Here is a 19,640-nt window from a genome sequence, read left to right as displayed (position 1 = left end):
TAAATGAGTGATATTTAAAAAAAAAAATAATAAAATGCAGCCTCCACTCTGGGCCCAGTTTTTGTATACCATTAAAAAAAAAAAAAAAGGCAATGGGAGAAATGTCTATTTAGGTCTTCCACCCATTTTTTGATTTTTTTTTGATATTGAGCTCCATTAGCTGTTTGTCAGTCTGGAGATTAATCCATTGTCTGCTGCTTCATTTGCAAATATTTTCTTCCTAAATAATACACTTCTCCCATTACTAGGGATTTCCTATTAACTCAGTTGGTAGAATCTACCTGCAATGCAGGAGACCCGGGTTTGCTTCCTGGGTCAGAAAGATCCCCTGCAGAAGGAAATGGCAACCCAATCCAGTATTAGTGCCTGGGAAATTCCATGGACAGAGGAGCCTGACGGGCTACAGTCCATGGACTTGCAAAAGAGACAGCTAGTGTGAAGCTGCTGTATAGCACAGTGTCCTGTGATGACCTAAAGGGGTGGGGTAGGAAGGAGGCTCTAGAAGGAGGAGATATAGGTATACATGTAAACAAACCACTAACACATGCCTTTGACAGGCTATGACATTGTTTCAGTGGTATTCCTCTCAAAAATCTAATGAGAAAGAAATATTGAGCAAATCCAAAGTGAAGGACATTTTATAGAATAACAGGTCTACACTTTTCAAAACGGTCAAGACCATGTAAGACAAAGACTGAGGTACCAGATTAAATTAGACTAGAGAGACATAACAACTAAAATGCAATACATGATCCTGGACTGGATCTTAAAATTTTTTTTTCTTTTCTGAAAATGAACATTATTGGGACAAATGGTAAAATCTGAACAAAGTCTTCACATTAATAGTGTTGTAACAATATTATTCCATGATTCAGACAACTGTACTGTGGTTATATAGTAAGATATCTTTGTTTTTATGAAATACACACCGAAGTATTTAGGGATAAAGAGGCATCATTTTTATAACTTGTTATCAAACAGTTCAAATACACACACACACTGATGTAGGAAGAGAATGATAAAGCTAATGTGGTAATCTGTTAACATTTGAAGAGTCTGTGTGAAGGATACAAGAAAATTCTTCACCCAATATTTTAACCTTTCTTAAAATATTTCAAAATATTTTCAAAAGAAAAACTGAAAGCACAAGACAGGTCAACTCAATTTGTGTGACTTATTATTCCTCCTCTTTCTACTTAGAGAGAAATGAAAGACTTTCAGCTTAGAGGCCATGGTGGTACCACAAACTGTTTATTTTCTGGATTGACATTAACTGCATTTAAAGAAATCCTAATATTAAGAAATTAAAACTACCTATAATGGCTACTTGGTATATCTTTTTCCCAGCCTAGAACCTTTAATCTGTGTCTCTGTATTTACAGTGGGCTTCCTGCAGGTAGTACACAGTTAAGTCTTATTTCTTTTTGTTGTAAATCTAGTCTCACAGTCTCTTTTTAACTGGACTATTGAGATCATTTATATTTAATGTAATTATTGATACACTGGGTTTAAGTCTACCATCCCACTATTTATTGTCTATATGTCTAATCTGTTGTTTCTTTTCTCCTGCCTTTCTTTTGGATTAAGTACTTTTTTAGGATTCCACTTTATTTCAGCTATTAGTTTTTTCTGCTCCAGTGGTTTCTCCAGAGTTTACAGTATACAACTTCAACTTATAAAAAAAGCTAGAATCTTTTATTAATATCAAAGATTTCAAAACAAGGGACATTAAATAGGGACAGAGAAGGACATTTAAAACAAAGGGTTAAATTAATCAAAAGACATAAAAATCCTAAATGTCTATTAAGCTAATAACAGAGCTTCAAAATAGGTGAAGCAAAAAGTGACTAAACGGAAGGCATAAAGAAACAAATCCACAATTAGACTTCAGCCACACCTCTCAGTAAAGATTAACAGTAGAATAAGTAGGCATGAAAACCAACAGGATACAGATGAGTTGAAAAAATCTATTAACTATCTTGACTCAAAGGACATTTATAGAACACTTCATTTAACAAGGCAAAGTATCATTCAAGTGCAAATGAACATTCACTAAGACAGGCCACAGGCAGGGCCACAAAACAAGTACTGACATATTTAAGAGAACTGAAATACAACATGTTTTCTGACCACAACAGAATTAAAGTCAGTGAAAATAAAAACTAAACAGATCTCTTAAAACCTACAGGTCAGAAAGGAAATCATAAGCAATATTAGCAAGTATTTAGAAATGAATGAAAATTAAAACACAACATATGAAAATCTGTGAGATGCTATTGCTGTGCTTAGAAGAATGATCCAAGGGGGTTGGAGGAGGGAAGGATTGGAAGCTTGGGAATAGCAGACACAAACTAGTATATACAGTATGGATGAACAACAAAGTTCTACTGTACAGCACAGGAACTATATGTATATTTAATAATTCATGATAAAATAGAAAAGAAAAAAAATGTAATAACTGAGTCACTTTGCTGAGCCTGCTAAGTTGCTTCAGTCTTGTCTGACTCTTTGCAACCCCATGGACGGTAGCCTGCCAAACTCCCCTGTCCAAGGGATTCTCCAGGCAAGAATACTGGAGTGGGTTGCCATGCCCTCCTCCAGGGGATCTTCCCAACCCAGGGATCAAACCAGCATCTCTTAGGTCTAACCTGCATTGGCAGGCAGGTTCTTTATCACTAGTACCACCTGGGAAGCCCAGAAATTAACATAACACTGTAAATCAACTATACTTCAGTAAAAGTAAAAAATGAAAAATAAATCAAAATAAACTAAATCAATGCTCTAAGCTTCTGCCTCAAAAGGTTACAGAAATAAGAACAAATTAAACCCAGGTGTGATACAGTTAAGAACAATGGAGACTATGGCAAAAGGGGAGAGTACAATCTTATTTGGAGGCATTTGATTTCCTAAAAAATATCGGGGCAAGGGGCAAAAAAAAATAGAACTTTGTCTGCAGGATAGCAGATTTTGAGCTGTGCTGTGGAGGAAGAATGAGAGGAGGCTTCCAGTGTGCTAGCAGACTGTAATGAGGAAGGAAGAAAAGGGAGAATGCTACAGTTGTATGGGGGTGGAGAAGTGGGTAGGGTTTCATTGTGACCATGGCTATGAATACTGTATGTATGTATCTGTGTGTGTGAGAGACGTTGTTTAGGTAATTTCATTTCCAGTTATAAATTTCAACAGATCAATGACTCTAAATTCCAAAACAACCACTAGTTTTGATATACAACCCACTGGCATGATACAAACTAGCTATGTATTTTTAAACTGGTTTAAATTTCCTTTAACTTTTCAGTAATTTCTGATCAAATATATGTTCTTTTGGAAGTACAGATGCTAAGGTTCTATAAACTACCTCTGCTTCTCTTTTCTTTGCCCGTGCTTTTTCCACTTCATCCATTACTTTCTGGGATTCCTCCACATTTCCTTCAGCTCCTAGCTGCTCCACCTTGGCCAACAATTTTCCAATTTCTTCATTTAACTCATGAACACGTTCTGCCTGGAAAGAAACAGAAAAGACGATCATGAATAAAAAGCAGCATGTACCGAAGTTCAAAATATTTTTTAAGTGCTCAGAAAAGACATTTGAGCTATCTAAGGCAATATAACTAATGCTTTCTGAGCATATCATAAATGAATTGGTGGACATTAGAATATATTGAGCCTGCCTGCCTTTAGTTTAGTGAGTTCAGGGAGACAACTGATCTCAATGTAACTACTGCTTTTTAACCTCTGCTTTGGCAGTGTATTCCAAGTATAAAATACATTCTATTTCACAATCTGGCACTCTGTACCTTTCCAAACTATCTCTTTCGCTCCCTGACTTCACAACAAATCTGTTATGTGTTTCCCAAACTTACCCTACTGTTTTCTTCCTCTCTGAGTCTCCACATACTGCTAGGATGTCGTCCATTATCTCCTTGACCTGCCTCATGTATGTCTATCCATTCAGTAAGATCCAACTAAACAGCCTATTATGTGAACTATCAATAGCCACACCTCACCCTCACTTAAAACACTTAAGCAGAGAGCGTCATATCCTCCTTTGTGCCATCTCTGTATCTTCTATGACAATTACTTTTATCTGTATCACATCACTCCGTATGCCATTTTTGTATTTCCAGTGTCTAAGATATTATACTCTAATATGAGTAAAAGAAATGAATTAGCAGATATTCTTTAAGGTGAAGATATGGCTTTAAGAGTTCAACATACCTATCTGGTTTATGGCCAAACCAATTAACAGCTATGTAATTGTGGCCAGATTACCACACCTGAATCGACTTCCTCATCTGAGAAGTAGGGATAATACCTCTCTCTCAAGGTTGTGAGAAATGAGAAAATGTGCCTTGTATACGCATGTGGCAAATTACTAATATTCAGTATACCAGCAAGGCACCTTTCTCTGGTGGTCCATCCCTTTCGATTGGGATTATTTCTTTCCCTGGGTTCTGATATACCACCTCATCACCACCGTTATGGGTATCTAGTTCATTCATATTGTTTTAATGGCACATGACAGTCTTTATTCTGGCTACAAAATAAGTATTCAGCCTGTATGGCCAATTAGCAAAAAAGGTTTTGATTTGATATTGACATCCAGTCCCAACAAAGTAGTGTGCCAATAATCTTTACTTCTTAAATTTCCCTCAATCCAAGATATTTGTCCCTCAAAGAAATTCCCAACTGTATTATCACTACTGTTCAACAAAATGGTATTTTCCTCGAGTATCTGCCACAGAAAGATTAGTGACCAAAAAGTGCCACAGAAAGATTAGTGACCAAAGTTCTTCACCCTCCCTGCACCTGTGCCCTTTGCTATGTGAACACCATCATATTCTGACTCTGAACTTGGCCATGAAACTAACTGATTTTGGTTTAACAGGATGGTAGCAAATATGACATAAGATAAGGCTTAAAAACTGCTTGTTCGATGGGGCTTGATACTATTGCAACTCTGCTACCACCATAAGAATATGTTCAGGCCAGACTTCTGGCCTCCAGCTGACTGAGCCCAGCTTAGAGGACTGACTGCCTAGTCAATTTCAGCCTAAGTTACTGATTACAGTCTCATGAGCTAAATAAATAAATTCTTAATGTTTCAAGTTTTGAGGTAACCTGTTAAAGACAGCATTTTCGTAGTGATGGATAACTAACACAAAGCTTTATAAACCATTACAGCCGGGGTCTAGCCAACTGCTATGGATCTCCTCCTACCATGAGATATGAAATTCCTTATACTTTAGGACACCTATCTTTATAGTCCCCATATTAAGAAAACTTTCCAGGAAAAGTTGGTTACACATAATCGTCTCCTCAGACAAGGGATCCATTTCACTTTGTACACACATATCTGAGCACTACATTTAATGATGTCACCTAAACTCTATTGGGAAACTTTGTCTCCATTCTGCATTTTCATAAAATGTGCCAGACTACACTGAATGGTACACAACATTATAAAGCAGTGAGTCATCAAATTAGAAAAAGTCAATATGTGGACTTATGAACTCTGATCTAACACACCAACTCTACATAGGAAAATGAACTCATTCTGGGTACTGGATAATATTAAAAATTTGTTACCTTTATGAATGTAATTTTGTGGTTATGTTTTAAAGGTGAAATGATATGACATCCACAATTTGCTTTTCAAATAATGAAATAGCAGAAGACTGATGCTTTTGAATTCATTGGGATTCACTGTACTCTTCTCTCTACTTTATGCGTAAGTTCAGAACAAAATATTTTTGCCTAAGAAGGAGCTACTGATACAGACAACAACTTGCATGAAACTGAAGGAAGTTGTACTGAGTGTAAAAAGTCAATCTCAAAAGGATACAACTTGCATGATGCCATTTATGCAATATTCAATGAAATAACATAACTACAGAGACGGAAAATAGATTAGTGGTGGCCGAGGGCTACAGAAGTAGAGGAATGAGTGTGGCTATAAAGGGGTAACATGAGGGACTATTGTGATGATGCTACAGTTAAGTAACTCAATTACAGTGGTAGTAACCCGTTACACATGTGATGAAATTGCATACAGCTACACACACATGCACAACGAACGAAATGTGAATAAAATGTAAGGTCTGGCCCAGTATCAACTTCATGGCTTTGACACTATAATTGTGTAAGATGTTAACATAGGGGAGTACTAGAGGAAAAGTATGCAAAATTTCTACATATGTCTCTGCAATCTCCTATAAATATAATTATTAAAAAATAAAAAGTTATACAAAGTATACCTCAAAGTATAGTAAGGTAAAACTATTTTGTATTAATGAAATAATTGAACATCTGACCTTTGCTGCAACTTCAGCACTAATTTCTTCTTGAGTTTCTGCTAATCTTTTCTTAGCCACTTCTGTTCTTCGATCACAATCTGCAATGAATGACTGCAGATGATCCATAGCCTACAAAGTTTAATTAAGACAATTACCGTAAGAAAAATCAACTGTATCTATAAATATCTTTACTCAAAAATTATAATTTATTATTTTAAATCTTATTATGGGAATTAAAAAAAAAGTTGAGTTCAACTACAAATTGAGAACCAATCAAATCTACAAAGAACAAACATAAAAATTCCCAGAAAATGTAAAGCTGTAAGGAAACTGCCACTCTCATACTTTGCTGAAGGAATCACAAACCAGTGCAGCCTCAATAAAAAGACAATATGATAATCTTTTTCAAACGTCTTAATAATATGCTCTGACTTAGTAACTCTTACTTCAAGAAATCCATTTTAAGAAAGTAATCAGAGGTATATGGAGAAATTAATATTCAAAGATGTTCTTAACAGTGTTAAATGCAGAAATATCCAGGTAACATGTAGAAAATTCTAAGAAAATGTTCATGCTTCACTTGTAAATTAAGTTACAAATGTTATATGCAGTAAGACCCCAATTTTGTAAAATAAAAAAGCTTTAGAAAAAGGGACGAGCAAACATTAAATATTAACAATTTCTGAATATATGGATAATTTTCAGTAGTCTGTTTTTCTGTGTTCTTCAAATTTTTCACAATGAAAATGTTACAATCAGGAACAATTGCTCTTTTCTGAAAGAATAAACCACTGAGAATTTTGTAAAAATCTACATCAGTATTTACAAAGATGTTTATCGCATATGTTAATATGTCTATAAATAACAATTCATATAAAACTAAATTTTAAAGATGTATTCCCAACCCAACCAATTTAGACTTTCATATCTAACTGTACAGAAATATAGCTAATTAAAAACTCCAATGTTTAAAAATATAAATTTATTAGACACATGTAAAATTCTAAAAATGGTTATTGTTTAACCCATGAATTTCATGAAAATGTAAAACCTTTTATCTGTGATGAAAAAGAAATAGCTATTTAACTCTAATTAACTTAAATTTTATCTTTAAAAAATGATGGAACTAATCAATAGTGTTGGGTCAACTAAGCAGCTGTGTAGAAAGTGAGATCTATACCTAAATTCCTTGTAACAGAATAAATTTAATCACAGATTCAAATACATAAAACAAAGCCATAAAAATACCAGAAGAAATCATGAAACAGAATTCTTATCACAGCAGGACACGGAAGGCCTTTTGTCTTATTTAACAGATTTTTAACAATTAACAAACTATACAACTACACAAATATTTTGCAAAACTCACAACTCCCAAAAAAGAAATAGAAGAAAACCGCAACATATTATCTGAGACAAGGACTAATTTTCATTATATGTAAGGTGCTATTTAGTACAAATCAAGTAGAAAAATATTAACATTTGGGACTTTCCTGGTAGTTTGGTGGCTAAGACTCGCTGCTTCCACTACAGGGGGCATGAGTTTGATCCTGGCTGGGGAGCTAAGATCCCGTATGCCACATGGCAAAACTTTAAAATAAAAAAACAAAACTCACTAACACCCAAGATTAGTAAATAGCACCCCCCCACACACACAAAATTACATTGAAAGTTCACCGAAAAGGACATATAAATAGATCTTAAATACATGAAAAAATTTCAAACTTACTTATAATAAGAAATGCAAATTAAAATTATACTTATATTCCATTTCATTTATTAAAGCTGCAAGGAAATCGTGACCAACACACTATATGGCATATGGGAAATAGTTTCAAACATACTTGTGGGAGTGTAAATTGATCGTTCTCATGAAGAGCGACCTAGCAAAACTGTTCTTTGACTCAGTTATTCTAATTCTAGGAATTTATTCTGTAGATACTTGACATATAAACACAATGCATTATTACTACACCATAACAGAAAAAGATTGAGAACCCCACACCCTTACATCTAGACGTTGGTGAATTTCTGCAGTATTTTATGCCCAGTGTACGTTAAATCATAACAAATTCACTTAAGGCATTTCCCCAACTGCTCCAGCCCCATATTAAAATTATGTTTACATAGATGACTTCATTTCCATTAGCAGAAATTCTTGGAAGTTCAGAGAATTAAATGGGGGGTGGTGGTGGTGGTCATTTACTACTTTTCTCCCAAACAAAATAAACCATCTATTACCTCACCGATAAAATATTCCATAAGGTTTATAGTCATCAGTATGTTTTATGTAATGCTGATTGGTATGTCTTCTACTTAAAAAAAAAGTCCCAACTACTCTCATGTTTGTATAAAAAGAATAAAGAGTTTGAGCCTTTTAGACATCTATATAGCATCTTCTATTTCCTCTAATATTTTTTCTCTTACACACATAAAAAAAAAACACCATCCTTAGTATCTTCCCTCTCTTCATATGTATATTTATAGATACAAAAACAAGTATGAATATAAAAATTCAGTTAATTATTAAAGGGTTTTATATACACTAGAAATTAGTTGTTTACATTTAAAATGGTATTTTCTTAATCAAAATACCTAATGGGTATCTATAAATATACATATAAAGAGAGGGAAGATACTAAGGATGGTGTGGGGAAGTATATCTTTAATTTTCAAATCAATATATGAATTACACAACTTTCACACACTTTCTTAAAATATGCAGTTTCATCTCATATTTTTCAAAATTATCGTTAGTTAAGATACTACCCTTCATGTGTGTGTTCTGTGTGTTAGTCACTCAGTCATGTGTCTGACTCTTTGTGGATTTCCCTTAAACTACCCTTCATATTAACCACAAAAAAAGATAATTTTGTTAAGAAGCTTTTCCAATAAGAAATATCAATCTATATTCAAAGTATTTTACTGCAAAAGGTAATCTAACTTGTTAAAACAAAATGACATACATCAAGTTCAAAGAAAAAATCTTGTTCTTTGGATGCAATTTCATAATCTGCTCTTAAAGCCAGGTCATGGACTTTCAGACATTCTCCAAGATCCATTCTCTGGAGGAGGAAAAAAAGATACTTGTTATTAAAACAGAAAATACTTTTTTCAAAAATTCATTAACAATCACAGTTCTCTTCAGAATAATTATTGAGTCATACAGATGCTTCTTTATTTATGGATTTTCAAATCATGCAAAATTTCATAGACAACTATAAAACTTGGTGCCAGAAAAAACCCAATGAATTCTATCTACCAACAGATGGGAACCATGATTACTTCTGTACTTAAGAACAAATAGAAACGGAAAAGCCTGTCAGAAACTGAAAAAAGCTTCTCACTTCTATCTCAAGACGTATTTCACTTGGTTGTTTAACACAAAAAAAGATAAATTTAAAATCAAACTAGCAGAACATGTGAACCAAACTGTTGAATTATAATCAACACTCTTATGAATAACATTCTAATTTTCAAATAAAGATGGAGTCCTCCAACAACACACTGGTAATCTTGATATGGATTCCACACAAGACTCCAGGTGAACTAGTAAAGAGGTAATTTATTAAAACCCATAACAATTTGACAAAGAATAAGTATCTAGCCCCACTATGATTAGCATATGTCAGGAAAATAAATACCTACTTGGTATTTATTTATACCAAGTAGGTATTTATTTCAATAAGGAATCTAGTAGGAACCTTCTATGCAAATTCCAATTCGACATTATTTACCTTTCCTGGTGGGTCAGACAGTAAAGAATGTGCCTGCAATATGGGAGACCCAGATTCAATCCCTGGGTTGGGAAGATCCCCTGAGAAGAGACTGGCTATCCATTCCAGTATTCTTGCCTAGAAAACCCCATGGACAGAGGAGCCTGGAGGGCTACAGTCTACGGGGTCACAGAGTCCAACAGGATTGGGGGCTAACACCTTCACTTTTTCATCCAATTAGAAGCTTTCCTTGAATCTGAGACAAAAGTTTCTAAAAATCTGTTCCTTTTTACATGTATCTGGGCAACTGGTAAGATCTTTCATGAAATCCTTTTAGAAGCACATTGTGTAAGAAAAAATGCGTGTGCTGTAAAAATAATTAGACGTGATTAAAGGTGATCAGAGCAAAGCAGATTTTCCAATTGGAGTATGCTATCCCATCACTGGAAGTGACAGAATCTCTGTAAGGGTGACAGAATCTCTGGAAGTTACTGTAATATAGTAACTCAAAAAGCTAAATGTTCCTTTTGTATTTATTACACAAACTATATATAAAGTAAAACTACAAAAAAACATTGCAGCAGTAAAGTCATTCCTTCAACTGAGTACCCAACTTGTGCCAAGCACTATGTTAGGTGCAAATGACAAAGATATAGTCTCCGACCTCAGGGAGCTGACATTCTTGAAGAGGAGAAGCTAATAATAAACCATATTTGTATCTCTGAACAATGCTAAGTGATCTAGCAAAACACTAACACTCCTATTACTAGGGGAAGCTACTCGGGATAAGGTTGTCAGAGAATCCCTTTCTGATGAGGCTACATTCCAACTGGATCTAAAAAGTGAGAGGAAGCAAACTAACCTTAGCGAAAGCTAAGGAAAGAGTCTTTCAGTTTTACAGATTTAGAAAGCAGATCTTTAAGAAAATATATACAAGTGTTACTCAAGAGGGAAGTTTCTAGTAGCAGGGAACAGGACTAACATTATCTATAGCACACAGGTCTGGGTCTTACCTCTGTATATATTATCTAAAAATGACCCTGCCTATTTAACATTTTTGCAACCACCTGGACATATAGAAGGATATGATCAACAATTCTGTGCAATATGCCAAGTTAAAAAGGATAGTGAATTCACTGGATTAAGATTCAAAAATACTGATATACCAGATTAAATTTAATATGAAGAAATAAGTACAAAGTTCTAAAGGACTTCCCTGGTCCTTTACCTCAGAAGGTAAAGAATCTGCCTGCAACGCAGAAGACCCAGGTTTGACCCTTGGGTCAGGAAAATCCCCTGGAGAAGGAAATAGCAGCCCACTCCAGTATTCCTGCCTGGAGAATTCCATGGACAGAAAGGAGCCTGGCAGGCTACATACAAACCACAGGGTCACAAAGAGTCGGACACAACTAAGTGACTAATATTTTCACTTTCAGTTACACCAAAAAATCAAATTTATAAATAACTAAGTATAAGCAAAAAATCAGACAAACTGAAAAACTTGCTAGTTAAGAGTAAGGGTTACAGGGTGGCATGACTGAGATCAATTTAAGTGATACAATACTAATTTATAGGATATAATATGAGCAAGTGAGAACACTCTTACTGAAGGCTGGTTTAAAAGCAAGTCCCTCTCTTCCAAAACACATATTCTGTGTGCTAACACATTTCAAAAGTGATATGAATAAATTAGTGTGTCAAAACAAAGCTACACAAAATAGCCAGAGAACAGATGTAACTAAACTGGAGAATTAAGATGTGGAAAGTCAACTGAAGAACTTTTTAATATGAAACAGACACAGATTATATTATGGCCCCAAGGGACTCCAGAGAGTCAGACTTTGGTCCTCTTAACATAATACATTCTAATGCTCAGAGTTTTCAAAAGATGGACAAGCTTTCTTGGCAGTTACATGAGTTTCCAAGTAATTGAGAGATTCAAATACTGTTTAGACAACTACTTCTTTGGGGTACCCAATAAAGAATTCGAACATCAGGTAACTATTAGTCTTTCTCCCAACTCGGAGATTTTATGACTATCTTTAAAAAAAAAAAAAAGGTTCTCAAAACTGTTATTACCTTGGTTCTTAATTATGTAAAGGAACGAATGGGAAAATATTAAGTGGACAATGTCCTCAAAGTTATCCTTCGGGAAATAACAAGGACTATTCACCACCATTATAAAAGTCATCACACTAATGGTTTAAAGCAGGCTGGAACCCAACCCCCAGGTTGGAACCAGTCCATGGCTTGTTAAGAACCAGGCCGCACATCAGGAAGTGAGCAGTGGGTGAGTGAGCCAAGCTTCTTCTATATTTACAGCTGCTCCCCATTGCTTGCATTACCACCTGAGCTCCACCTCCTGTCAGATCAGAGGTGGCATCAGATTCTCACAGGAGTGGGAAATGGCCTGTGAACTGCACATGCAAGGGATCTAGTTTCTCCTTACAAGAATCACTCTGAAACCAGTCCTTCACATTCAGTCTGTGGAAAAATTATCTTCCACGAAACCAGTCCCTGGTATCCAAAGGTTGGGGACTACTAAAGTGCCACTGTGATGCTGAGGATGCTGAGATTTTTCCAGGCTACAATGCTTACTCTCAATCATTAGTCCATGGATTAACAAACTAAGGAGTTTTCCAGTGAGAAGCAGCAGCAACTGAAACTTTCTACAGATGTCTGGAAATTCAAAGCTGTTTATTAGGCAATACTTACTTAAAAAAAAAACAACAACTAGAAAAACACTTATACTCTTAAAAAATTGCAGGAAAGTAAGACAGGAATGAAAGAAGTTAATGGCAAAAGAATGTTCTTACCCTGTTACACTAGCCTGCTGATTTAACAATATCAATATTACTCATCCCAACAATCCTATTTACATATATTTCCACAGCTATAGTTATTCATGCTGTGATTACTTCATCAAATGTTAAGATGTCAGAGTCGGAAATGCCTTTGATCTTGGGAGCAGTTCTGAATCTGAACTTGGATTTAAATATCAGTGGAAGTTTCTGAAAATAGGCCCAAGCCCTAACCTCCAAAAACTGAATTGCAGAAGTCCCCCAGAAGTTTTTAATGTACAGTGTTGTGAACCACTAGTTGATCTAGTTTTATTCCCATTCCAAAGACAATGGAACTGAAGCACACAAAGACTGACTTCTTCAGAGTACTTATTAAGGAAATCTGGTTAGCAGATTTCTGGTCTAACACCTCTTCTGCTTTATTACGTTAATTCCAATTATTTCAGTACTAACTTATCTTTTAGTATTTTTAGTCGACAATCATCCCCCATAACATCTAAAAAAGCTCTGCATACTGCAGATATTCAAAGCAGCTGTCTACTGCCTTTACTTCAGCAATCTCCCTTATTTTTATCTTGCGCATAATTATATTTCCAATCTGTTTTCAAAAACATGTTAATTGCCTCACTGAGCTTAACCTAAAAACATCTGTTGTCCACCCATACTATCCTTTGGCAGGAATTCCAGGCTCCCCCCGCCCCTATCTTTAAATTCACACCACACAACCAATCAAAAGAAAAGCAACTATGTGGATCAAGAACAAAATGAAAACTAAAAAAAGATCCAATTATATCACTATAGCAAAGTTGGAATTTGGGTGAAAGGAGTAGAGCTGGGGGAAATATATGCCTTGTAGGGGACTTATGGAAGGGAAAATGTGAGCTCCACAGGATAGACTTTTTTCTACTTTATCCACTACATACCTGGGTCTGTACATCAAAATGCTTAAAATATTTAACCTTTATTGAATGAACAAAACTGGGCAGAGAAGAACATTTGGCACAGAGGGTCCTTAAGGGTAGTCAAGATGCAGCCCAGGGCAAAACTGGTCTGAGCTCTGGAGAGGAAAGGTCTTCTTAGCCTCTCCTTGGATTTTCTCCTTTTGGAGGCTCCCTTTCTTCTTAACTGTTGAGCTACTCTTCTCTGTTTTTCCCTATGCACTCCTCTCCTCCAGGAGGAAGACTTACTTGGGCTTTTCACTATGGTGGGCTAAAAGCATCTGCAGCTTTAGTCTTGTCTAGCTCACCAAAGTAGATTTGGGGGCCAAAGCCGTAAGAGCTCAAAGAGCCTAGTTATGATAAAAAATTCCCCCCAACCCCCAGCCCAATAGCCTCAGTGCTTATTTCTTCAGGGACCGATCAGGACAGTATGTGTAGCAAGGCAGATTTTCAGAATTCTAGATACCAGCCATGTTTCTTCTTCAGTCTGTAACATCATTACTAAGCACTTACACTGGCATCATGCTGTGCACATGAGTATTGAACAAGCCAGAATAAACTCAACAATTACCTGCCACTGTAAAACGGAGTGAAGGGAAAGTATGGTAATGCTCCTCATGACCCCAGTAATGTAATTAAAAAGCCATCAGAGCCAAGCATGGTAGAACCACACCAGGACTAAGCATGGACCTGACTCCATCACTGATGGTGCAACAGTGCTTTGAACACTAAGTGCACGGATATTTTCTGTTGCTACTGCTTCTCTTTTGAAACAGCTGAGCTTCAAACTGAACAAAATAAAATGTCTGGTCATTTATTTTAACCTGAAATAACTATTTATGATGAAAGCCACAGGAAGAGTTTAAAATTTTTAAATTTAACAAGTAATTTACTTCATAAATTCTTTCCACAAACTTATTCTTGGTGTTTTAATTAATGCACATTTAAATTCTTAGATTATTGGGAAAATGGATAAATTCAGTTCTGCATTTTGCTCTCTCCATCCTAAATCCACTTTTTACATGAAGTCTTGATCAAATAACTGTACCTGGTCTTGGTAACAGAATTCTCTTACAACCTCCCAACATTTTATGTTTTACTATTTAACAAAGCTGATTCTGTTAAGTGCTTTTTAACTGTTCTTTTGAAATTCCAACACAGATCAGGTTTGCATAACCCACAACTTAGCCATTTTTAGAGTTCATATATAGACACTGCTGTGAGGTTGAATATTTTGTTTGGATTTTTTGATAATGGTTTAATTTAATGTAAATAAAGATGTATATACAAGCATTTCATTGCCATACTGCACACCAAAAACAAGAACAATTAAGAGTCACTGGATAAGTAACTTAGGGAATGGCTATATTGTGAAATATTATATCTGCATTTAAAAAATATAGACCACTAATATGGAAACTTCTCCAAGACAAGTGAGAAAAATTCAAAGATGCTATTTGTTAAAACACACACATCACACATACTCGCAAATGTACAGAAAGGAGAGTGGAAGATGTTCATTAAATTGTTACCAGGGTTTAGTTGTGGGAAGAGGGGTATGATGAACAAGGGGAAACTTTCATGTTTTATGCTTTTCCTCTTATACTTGAAGACTATATTGCCGAAGTAATAAATCAAATATGACAAACCAGACACTGACCTGGTCTGAACTCAGAAAATATCCCATTTTCTCATTATCCCATATCTCATTATGCATTTAACTGTGAGAAATTAACTTAATCTCTCAGAACTTCTCTTTTCTCCAGGAACTTCAGGACTGCAGTATGATTTACTTGCAGACTGACTACGTTGTGGAAGAGTCTGAATGTGAATCAACACGTGCAGAACTTTCTCTGGGGGCAGAGAAGAATGCTGACTACTTGGACAGAAATATGACATAATAAAACCTGTTTCAGAAGCATTAACACCACACTACTAGGTGGACGACAGCAAGAAATACAAGAATGGACAGCAATATTCGTAAAGTACTAAAAGGAATACATACCAACTGAAGAAAAGGTAAAACAAAATCATGATAGCAGGACAGAGCACAGTAAATACAAACCCTTAGTTCAGCATCTGAACCATTCCAAGCATGGTTTCAACGCCAATGCTATTTTCCAAAACACAAATCACCTATATTTTGACGTTCACTTCACTTTCTTCCTCCTCCTCACATTTATAAAATATCACTCTTCCATCCATGCTCAGTGCCCACCTTAAGACCCAGCTCAAGAACAAGAGAAAAGGTCCTGAAATAAAGAAACCTGGATACGAGTTTCAGTTATGCCACAATCGTTTTTAAGAAGATTTTTCTTTCCTAATTCCAATGTTGGCACTCAAAACTAACAAACCAAACATGAGTGGCGAATGAAGAGGAACGGGGCGCCCTGTGAATGCACCAAGCAGCTCCTGCTTTTCCACCACTTCCCCACTTGTTAACTGCCCCTTCTCACTTGAATGTTCTTCCTCCTAGTTCACTTTTTCCTGAGTGGATAAAGAAAAATAAAGCTCTTTATCATTTCTTAATGAATATTTCTTGATGAATACAGGAGGAAATACCTTCTTATCCATTTTTAGTCTTAGATACACAAACATAACGGGGTAACAATAAAACAGAAGGTCTTGCCTCACAGAGACTATCTAATCAAGGAGAGAAAGGATACATAATAAACAAGGTAAAACAAGTGACCACTCGGTAATATGGAGCCCAGGTGCGCCCTTGGGATTCAGAGCAATCACACACAGTATCCTAGGCAGGATTTAAATTTGTAGAGAAAGGGTTATTCCAGGCACAGAAAGGCGGATAGGCAATAATGAACATGCTGGGCAAGGAAAGCAGTGAGACAACAATGAAAAAATCAGTCTGGTCCAAACAGAGGACCAAACTGATTTATTTATTCAAGGAAGAGACAGATCCACCTGAAGCTTTTCAGATTTTTGACCATATATTAATACATAATAGGGAACCACCAAAAGTTTTTGAGTGGAGGCAACATATGCCAAATTTATTTCCTCTCAGGAATAACTGGCTTTTCTCCACATTTAGAACTCTTCAAATGTCATCTCATCAAAATGTTTTCCCCAGTTGTCCTGTCAGAGCAGCCCCCTGCCCACTGTCCCAGATCTAACCACGTGCATATTTGTCACAGCGCTTGCAACATTCCTGAAATCACAGTATTTCTTTTCACACTTGATTGTGAAAGAACCTTAGAAGGTAAGCTCCCATCACTAAAAGAGAAACCCTTATACACTTCTGTATCTCCAGCATTTTTGCATATGGCACATAGCAGGTCCTCAATATATATGTGTTAAGTGAATGAATGAATGAATGCTGATCTCAGCAATCAGCAACACTCCCAGAGATTTAAAAAAAATTAATTTCTTGAAGGAGAATTTTCTGTTAATTTTTACTGTGAATTTCCTTTACATTTTCCATCTAGCCCTCATTAATCTGATACTCTTGCTCGCCCTTTTCTATTTCTTCCTCTGCTTAACTTCATTGTTTCAAAGACTGTAGTAATAAATACAAAAGGGGTAGGAACACACAAAAATCTACCTAAATTTGGATATTTTACAAGTTGCATTATACAAACACATCAACACACATGCTTATATTTTTTGACCTTATAAACCAAAAAAATAGTCTATGGGGTAATATATAGTCAAGATGTTTTAGTCAATATAAATCAGAGTAAAACACCAAATGTTTTTAAAAGTTTCCTTTGTAACTACCCTTAAATAAGGAAGGATTATACTAAGTCATTTGACCTTGCCACCAGCACATCAAGGTAGAATGCATCACATTAAAAAAAAATTTTCACTGATAAGACATTTCATGATTTTGCTTGATGTCTGCAGTTAATTACGTGTACAATAAAAATGTTTCAAATTTTCATTTATTACTGTATGTTTGCTCTGTGTTCACAGTCTCATTCTTCCAAACAATGCATTTCTAACTCCATCCCACTTTTCTCAATGAATAGCCTCAGAGAAAACACTAATTCAGATTCGTTAAAATGCAATTTATAAAATTGTTCCTACATCTAAAAAAGATCTAAAGAGTTAAGAGACTACTGAGTGATGATTCCTAGTTTTTAAATAATAAACATTTATTGAGAGCCATTGTACAGAAAAACAAATGTGTGGGAACTACCCGGCAGTTCAGTAGTTTGGATCCACACTCTAACTGTGGATGGTCCTGGTTCAATCCCTGGGGAACTAAGATCCCACAAAACACCCTGCCCCACCCCAAAAGAAAAACCAATGTGACAGTGAAATATACTGACCAAGTACCAGGGTATTAAAAACAATCTGCTTGAACAATGACTTCCAGACCTCATTCTTCTTTGCTTGGAAGTTACTGGTCTTTCTACTTTATAGTGTTTCAAGAGTTATCCTAAATGATAGGTCCAAAATGTTAAGATTTACCTCAAAAAACAAGCAAAAGGATGAAGAGGACATTAAGTAATTATAAATGACATAAGGGAGTTGTGTGTAAAATACTTATGAAGCTGGTATATGGGTGTATTAAGTTCAGCATACAACTCTACTTTTACATATAGTTGAAATTTAAGTTTGAAAAGATTTTTTCCCCTCAAACTGATTCAACAGCACAGAATAAAAATGAAAAGTAAAATTATTTGTGTTTGATCTAAAAAGACTGGACATCAGCACAACAGATGCACATTTATTTACATATGTTTACTTCAGACCATTAATCCAAGTGTCATGGACAAATATGCTGACTGGTCTTAACTAGAGAGACTAAAGTAGAACAAGACCCAGAGACGGTCTCAGGGTCTTCTTTTAAAAGATTACTTCCACAAGCCTGAAGTATATTAACTTATTTTAATAACATGAAATGAATGACCTCCTAGGACATGGACGCAACCTAGATGTTAATCAGTAGATGAATGGATAAAGAAATTGTGCTACATACATACAATGGAATATTAATATTACTCAGCCATAAAAAGGACTAGGTTTTTGAAGTGTGGCAGAAAAAATCAAATTATTCACTGGGAAGCTCTTAATGTGCCTCTGATTTCCTAGGCATCAAATGTATTTTTAGCCTAAGGCATTCTCTAGAACCGTTAAAGGAATTTTTGTTAGAAACAGAGACTAAAATACAAACAGCAAGTTTGATAATATTACAACACCTCAAAAGCCAATTCTGGTAAAAAACTGGGTTATCGGCAGTTTCATAAATTGGGAAGCTCTAGAAACTGGGGGTCATAGAAATTAGGGGGAAAAAATTTCAAGCTAGTAATCTGGGCCCATTTTTTATTTTGCTTTCCTTCTTTTCTTTTTTTATTTTAGCCATGCCATGGCAGCTTAAAGGATATCTCAGTTCCTTGACCAGGGACTGAATCCAGAACCTAATGTTAAAAAACACTTGCTTAAAAATGTTTAAGTGTCCCAAAACAAACCCTTTCCAGAGAAAAGGTTATGAGTTTAAATTATCTACAGACTTTTTCACATATACATGTGAAACCACTGCTGTCATGTTTTGGTATGTAATTCAAAATCAAGATACACTCCTGGATCCATTAGAAGGTAACACTTTTTTCCACAATCATTAATTTTTGAAACTTAAAGCTAGTTCTGAAAAACACTTGTTCCATCTCCTACTTCTGGGTGATTGATTATTCATGTTAACACAAGGTAAGGACACCATTCTAGATGCTAGATACAGCACTGAACGAAACGTGTCTGCTCTCACTATGAAATTTACATTCTACTTAGTGGCTGAGAAAATTCTGTGCAGGTTTATTTCTTATCACTGCTTCTCTAAACTTTCATGGCTCCTTTAAATCTGTACTATCAAAGACACCAGCAGTTGTAAAGTTCAGGTATGTACGTATTCAAGGAACTGACTTTAACCAGGTC

At 35.5% G+C, this 19,640-nt stretch overlaps 1 protein-coding gene across 4 annotated transcripts in view; it reads right to left on the bottom strand.

Moving 5' to 3' along the window:
- LUC7L2 (LUC7 like 2, pre-mRNA splicing factor) overlaps positions 1 to 19,640 on the bottom strand; it is a 70,039-nt gene that overhangs the window by 13,665 nt on the left and 36,734 nt on the right. For all 4 annotated transcript variants that reach the window (XM_055421351.2, XM_055421345.2, XM_088834687.1 and 1 more), the window contains 3 exons: positions 9,260 to 9,358; positions 6,312 to 6,422; positions 3,356 to 3,499 (listed from right to left, as the gene is read on the bottom strand). In XM_055421351.2, the coding sequence (XP_055277326.1) occupies positions 3,356 to 3,499; positions 6,312 to 6,422; positions 9,260 to 9,358 (354 nt within the window). The remainder of the gene's footprint in view (positions 1 to 3,355; positions 3,500 to 6,311; positions 6,423 to 9,259; positions 9,359 to 19,640) is intronic.

This window comes from Moschus berezovskii, chromosome 3 (assembly GCF_049115385.1).
Source record: "Moschus berezovskii isolate FMDL1 chromosome 3, NW_MosBer_1.0, whole genome shotgun sequence".
NCBI classification, from domain to species: domain Eukaryota; kingdom Metazoa; phylum Chordata; class Mammalia; order Artiodactyla; family Moschidae; genus Moschus; species Moschus berezovskii.
The sequence above is the reverse complement of the archived record's forward strand: the minus strand, read 5'-3'. Positions and strand labels throughout refer to the sequence as shown.